This window comes from Lepisosteus oculatus, chromosome 22 (genome assembly GCF_040954835.1).
Source record: "Lepisosteus oculatus isolate fLepOcu1 chromosome 22, fLepOcu1.hap2, whole genome shotgun sequence".
Taxonomy (NCBI): domain Eukaryota; kingdom Metazoa; phylum Chordata; class Actinopteri; order Semionotiformes; family Lepisosteidae; genus Lepisosteus; species Lepisosteus oculatus.
Window position 1 is genome coordinate 4,266,398 of NC_090717.1, and position 6,544 is coordinate 4,272,941.

At 37.4% G+C, this 6,544-nt stretch overlaps 1 protein-coding gene across 2 annotated transcripts in view; it reads right to left on the minus strand.

The window, feature by feature from the left end:
• srrm4 (serine/arginine repetitive matrix 4) overlaps window positions 1-2,589 on the minus strand; it is a 64,433-nt gene extending 61,844 nt beyond the window's left edge. For both annotated transcript variants that reach the window (XM_015366393.2, XM_015366392.2), the window contains exon 1: window positions 1,866-2,589. In XM_015366393.2, coding sequence (XP_015221879.1) covers window positions 1,866-1,996 — 131 coding nt within the window. In that variant the 5' untranslated portion in view covers window positions 1,997-2,589. The remainder of the gene's footprint in view (window positions 1-1,865) is intronic.
• Window positions 2,590-6,544: the final 3,955 nt, after the last annotated feature.

Here is a 6,544-nt window from a genome sequence, read left to right on the forward strand (position 1 = left end):
CAAATTCTGTTGAAAGAGATATTTCCCTTTAAACAATGAATGGCTTTGGATCTTTCCCAGCATAAGTTCCTCAGGGTCTTCTCTGTGTTCTAGTGTGTATTTAAGAATGGATACAATAAAGAGAAAGAAAACCCTTCCAAAGCTTAACGGTGGCTTAGTTACATGTGATTTTTAAAAAGGATGCTGGGTTTGTAATCTGTGTGCCACACCTGCTAACATCCTCTCAAACACACAAGAGGTGAGTTAGATCGAGCACAACTATCAAACAATGCAAAAGTGACAAGAATGAAGATCATAATTTTACTGGGGTATACTGTATACTGTATGATGTTTTACTATCACACTGAATATATTGGATTCTATAGTATTCAGACAGGATTCATGTTTGAAATTGCTCGGTTACACTTTATGTAGAGAAATTATAGAAACCATATAGCTATAATAAGAAAATAACAGAGGGCAGACTTTATTATTGTTGTGCTTGTTCTGGAAAACCACTCTCACAAGTAATTAAATTTGGATTATACTATGCTATGGAAATGCAGCTGAATATATAATTGAAATACTAGATTAGTTTCAAAGAAAAGCCCTTATTCTGTCAGAAGGGAGTATTTCCCTTATTTCACATTTTCTGTACAAATTGCTTATAATTCATCAGTCAGTTTTGTTAAAATAAGAAGCTTACCTAAAAAAAACAAGTAATCATCTTCACCAAGCAAGTAAGGTATTAGCAAACTGTCATGTCTTGATATTTATTTTTTAGGAAAATATATTGACACATTCAAAGAGTAGCTAACTACATACATATATCAGTTAGGGAATTTTATATCATTAGTACTTTTGTAAACGTTTAGTGTCTCTTATGCCCCCTCTGATTCAAAACATTAAGAAGAAATACAGTATGTTTATTTTACAAGCTAATTCACTTATTTACTCACATAAAAGCCACATTTCTAAAATAATGCAAGTGGTTTGAAAAAAACAACTAAATGTTGCTTGCCTGTCATCATTTTAAAGAGAAACGGGTTTTAACTCTGAATAGTTTGAAAAATAAAAATATCGGAAGACCTGAAAAACATTGTAATGCTCAAATGTATTATATTCTGCAGTGCTCATCTGCTAACTACACAAACTGGCTACAACTTTGTATGGCAAAGAAGGTTTCTGCAGACTTCAGTCAACATTTATGAGCCTCTCATAACGGTCTGCCCTCCCAATGACTGAATTAGGATTGGGTGAGATAAGAGTTGTCAGCGCTGGATCTTTACGGAATGTAAAGACAGCAAAGCTGGGATAAGAGATACTGGCAGAGCACACAGTGGTTTGAAATGAATCACAAATCACTTTTCACTTGCCAATGCTAGCTGCTGATAATCCAACAAGTCACCTTTGTGATACTGGTGAAAAAAAGAATAAATAAGTAGAGCAGCTCATATCTGACAAAGGCAGAAGACAGTTCAGATCTTAAGGCAGAAAACTCATCAATTTTTGTAGGTAAAATGCAGTTTTTACACAGTTTGCCCCTTTTTGGCAGGTCACGCAGACGTTTCCCAAAGATGTGTAATTTATTAACCATTGCCAGTTATGAGGAAAGTTAGGTGTGGAGCCAAAAAGCTTTTAAAGACAGCCTGTTCCTCTGGGCCTTTTTCTATTTTCATATTTTGTTTATAACATGATGCACTCAGCAACTCAGACAGAATCAATTAACTGAAAAAAAGTAGACAAATGTATCCGAAATTAATCAAGGAAACGAATTAATCCGAACCATGTGTCTTAAGTTCGGTTTTAAATTCAACAAATAGCCCTATTCTTCTCATAAGTTAAAGGTATAGTTAAGTGGATCGGTTTGAAATGAAGGCACTTACTTGCTCAAAGTCCTTCTGGCTGTTATACTGGCTACAATGATGCTTTCTGGTCTCGGAGTGGCCACAGCTTTGAAGGTTCCCTTCCAGAACTTTTCAAAGAGCTGCTTCTCTCCTTGCTGCACGCTGGCCATGGCTTGCTGCTCTTCAGACTGGGCTCGTGTGACCGAAGGCTGGAAGTAATGGGGGGAAGTGGCTGACAAGGCTGCTGCTGAAGCTTCAGTCGCCGCCTGCTTGCTGCTGCTTCTCACACACAACACTCCTGAGCAAGGGAGCTGTCCAAATACTGAAGCCCAGAGCTGCCGCAAAAGCCTTTAAGTCTCTTCAAATGCCAAGGAGCAATCAGTTACTGCCGTTTCCTGTCTTTCTGTCCATGTGATAATGCTTGCTCCACTAGAGACAATGTGATGTCACAAAGGCTGCACGACGCACCATTTATTTAAGGGTTATCATTATTTTCACCATCCCTTGCCTTCTGTTCATTTGCCCATGGATTTCTTGCTGTCACCTGCTTTGCCTTGGTTCAGGGGAGGCAAGCCAGTGTCCAGTCCACTCACCATGAGTTCAGTCTGCGGAGGCTCTGTCCGTGCCGCTGGATGTGAGCTTCGAAGAGAAAGCCAGTGCGTAGCCAAGGACAGTGTAGTGTCGTGTGGCTGGGAGAGTGTGCGTGTGTGTGGATGTATGTGCCCAGCTGACGATCTCTTGTTTTGTCTCTTGTAGGCTCTGACGTTGAAGCTGGGGTTGGGTCACCAGAGTAGGATGTCTTTTCTCTCTCTCTCTCTCCTCTCTCTCTCCTCTTACTCTGTCTCTCAGTCTTCAACAAAAAAGCGGAGCCTGCTGGTTCCATCAGCATAACAAAAGGCAGCAGGTTTTGGAGAATAGGCATTACGTGTGCCTGACACAATGCCTCAGGGGGAATTGCCTGAAACTTCCCACAATGCCTGTGTGTCATTTCTCTTTGACCCAGAGGTGCTCAAGGATGGAAGAGAAGCCAGAATAACAGCCTTTTGTCTTATGATAAAGCAAATTCTCAAACCACCTCATATGCTCTATGATATCCTCTGTGATAGATGTAAAAAGTTACGGATTCATTTATCTGTTTTTGCTCAATTCCATGTTAAAAATGAGTATAATGTTCCAATTTAGCTTCATGCTCTTGGCGTTGATTAAAAAAGGTACTGACCAATTGTGTTAAGTGAATGTACATCAGAATTATCTGGAATCTTAAAAAACCAAGGCCGAAGCATTCAGTAAAAGGATTTTAGTCTGAAACTGAAAAAGTAAGCACTACTACTTTTTCTTCTTTACTGAACATAGATGTGTGATGTAAAATGCTACAAGAAAGTGTGGTGGTGAAAGTGTTATAAGTGTTTTTTTTATAAATCAAGACATTTTAAATGTATTCGACATATTTTTAACTTCTAGTTGCTGTCTTGTTGAAAGAACTGTAAATTGGTTTAAATACTTTACAGATGTTATAAATAGGATTTTCTTACAGTATTTTAACACTAAAATATACAGTACACTAAATATATGCAACAGTGAATTTCACGGAGCCTAGTTGCTAGTTGCTGTCTTGTTGAAAGAACTGCAAATTGGTTTAAATACTTTACAGATGTTATAAATAGGATTTTATTTTAGTATTTTAACACTAAAATATACAGTACACTAAATATATGCAACAGTGAATTTCACGGAGCCAGCAATAGCAGATAGGTTTACTACAGCTGAGTGCCCACATTTCTATTACCAACCTGGATACTGGAAGATCTTGTTCAGTGGTCTGCTACACAATTTTGGATTATGATCCCATTTCCAGGGCTCCTAAGGTTCCAAAGAGCACATATCTTGAGCCATGAATATGTTCATATTTTATCTGCTAAAAAAACAAAGATATTGGCAGAGATACATGAAAAGCATCCAGCTCCTAAACCCAAAAGAGACAGAGATAGTCTTCTTATCCAGACTACATATCTCCATGTGTATTGTGTAGCGTGTTGCCTCTAAAAACACAATATATTACAGTAGACTCTACTCAATGTATTTATGTTTTGAATTGATAAACATTTTCAATACAATCTTTGGGTCCTTTTTTCTGATTTACTCAATGCTTAGGTCTGGCACAAAATGGTAATTAGGAAATAAAGAACTAAAGTGTTATTTCAAAATAACTATTTGTGTTTTTTCCAGTATTCTTTAATTGTACCACATTGCTTCCAATGGATCCCTTGAGTTAGTATTTAGGTTTTGCAATTTTAGAAAGTCACTACCAAGTGTAAAATGCAGTATGGATTAATGCGTCAAAGCTACTAACAACAGTGTAATGTGGTTGGCTCCTGGGCGTTTAACTTTGACTGCCTTCATTAAAATGCAAACTGTGATTAGCAGAGCATTCTATGACTCCAGTATGTCCAGTCTGAAATATGATGATAAGGTATTGCATTTACATTTGGTCATGTTTTTTGCAATTGCTTTTTTTGAACCCCTTTTCAATCTACAAACCTCACACACCTGAGCCCAATCAGGTCTGCTCAAGGCAGAAAACCTTCCTGTCAAATCTTTCTTTCAGAGGGAACTAGGTCATAGAATAAAAACTTAATGAGATGGCAAAAAATGGGGAAACTTTACTCTTTTCCTTAGCATAAAATGGTTTCCTAAGCATTTAGGAAACAAGCCTCAATGCATACAGTGTATATATATATATTATTGAAAATAATAATATTCCAAAATGTCACAATCGTGTACTGTGCACCTTCTAAATTTAAACTTAGAAGAAGGACACCTTTTACTGTTGGTGTTTAACCATTTAGGAAAGGATAAAGAACTATTTTTAGTGTCTTATGTGGGTAATGGTTTTAACTTAAGCGACTAAAATTAGTATTTATTTATACAGATTAACTTTTTAGTGGAGTAGTCTGAATGAAGTACTGTACCTAGCTCATGGGTACAACAGGAGGCCCCACCTGGAATCTGAATCCACAAACTAATATTGACTAATATGATTCTGCATAGATCTATAAGTAGCCAACTGTATTGTTCACACTACTACCATATTCACTTCATTGTCAGACATGCTAACGAGTTGTGGCATTTGAAGAAGTGCACACATTGACACTTCAAAGTGAAGGAAGAAAGAATTCCTAAAGCAACAGCCAAGTAGATGAGTATTAAGCACTGGTGCTGACACAAGAACGTAATGCTTTTTCTTTGGATTTGTATGGATGCAGGAATCAAATCCCATTTAAGGTTTGAGATTAGTTTAATTGTAACGGAAATGGCGATTTCCTGAGAACATTGAAGGAGACATATAAGGCGTATTTCCCACAACAGTGTTACAGAGGGTTTTATAGGCTCTGTACGTCCAGCCATGCTGTTGCTATGAATGGGGGTTTAAGAGTGATCATTTCCCTTGTGGTCTAGTGGCTCCTTCTGATTATGTTATCTCACTTTTCAGCTATTTCTGAGATATCATGTACAACAGCAGGTGTCGGTTTAAAATTCACTCAAGCCTGGTCAGGAGTTATGACCCCAGGCCAGAGTCAGATTTCTACAGATTCATATTTTTTTTAGATTAGTTTTGCTTGTGTATGCTTTCTCGGTTTTCGGTCGCACTCCAAAATGAGTCAGTTAAAGTAAAGGAAATCTTTTCAATTACACCTCTTGCTGTTGCAGAGGTATTGAGCAGAGACATGTTGTGCAGTCAATCTCCCTAGGTAATTAAACTGCATACTGTAGCTCTCCACCAGCCCTCCCTCTTTCTGCTTCTTAGCTACAGAGATAGATAAGGTGTAGGGGATTTATATTAACATGTTCTCTACAGTTCTCCAACATTCATGTAGAAACATCAGTAGCTGAGCAATGCCAATCCATGATTTTTTGGTAACAAATAATTAACATTAATTCAATCTGTGAGCTGAATAAAGAAGTAAGAAGCATCTATATTTAATGTCAATAAAGTTTCTTAACAGAAAGAACAGCAAAGGTCCCATTACAGTTCTGTACTTGGTAAATTACTGGCTACAGAATGTTATTATATTTGGAAATTTTGTGGCATTAATAAAACATGACAATTTTCATAGGCACTCACATTTCTCATATTGTTCAATTAGAGGGAGCTCTATAATGATTTCTCAATTCTCCTGCAGTTTTGGGAGCTTCACCAAGTACCATCTGTAATCAGTGCCCTGAATCTCATTTCTGTTAATAAATATTAACACAGATCAAATTAAATAAACAGAAGCCAGAAACTATCAGGTGATGACCATTGACGAGAGTCTATGACCTTCATTAAAAAATATTCGAAAAATTCCACTAAGTGAATTTAGGCTTGTTGGCCGCCCTTGGTAATTGCTGTTTGTGTATTTTTAGAGCAGCAAACTGGTTCTTGTCATAAGTTTTATTAAGGCTCAACAAAGGGGTGAAGGGGAGTATGCATAATTGTCTTTCCAAGTGCTCCTGAACCGTTGAGCTCATATCGCACAATCACTCCCTAAGTTGACACTAACTGGCATCCAATTCTGCAGACTAGGCTTAAAAAGACCCATAGAAAAAGCATGATAATACTTTTGCTGAGGCAGCGGGAACAGATACAGTATATAGATTTTGTAATGGAGATGTTTTGTGCAACAGTGATGGAGAAACCTTTCTGTAAACCCCCATTATAAAAGAGAACCAAATTAACA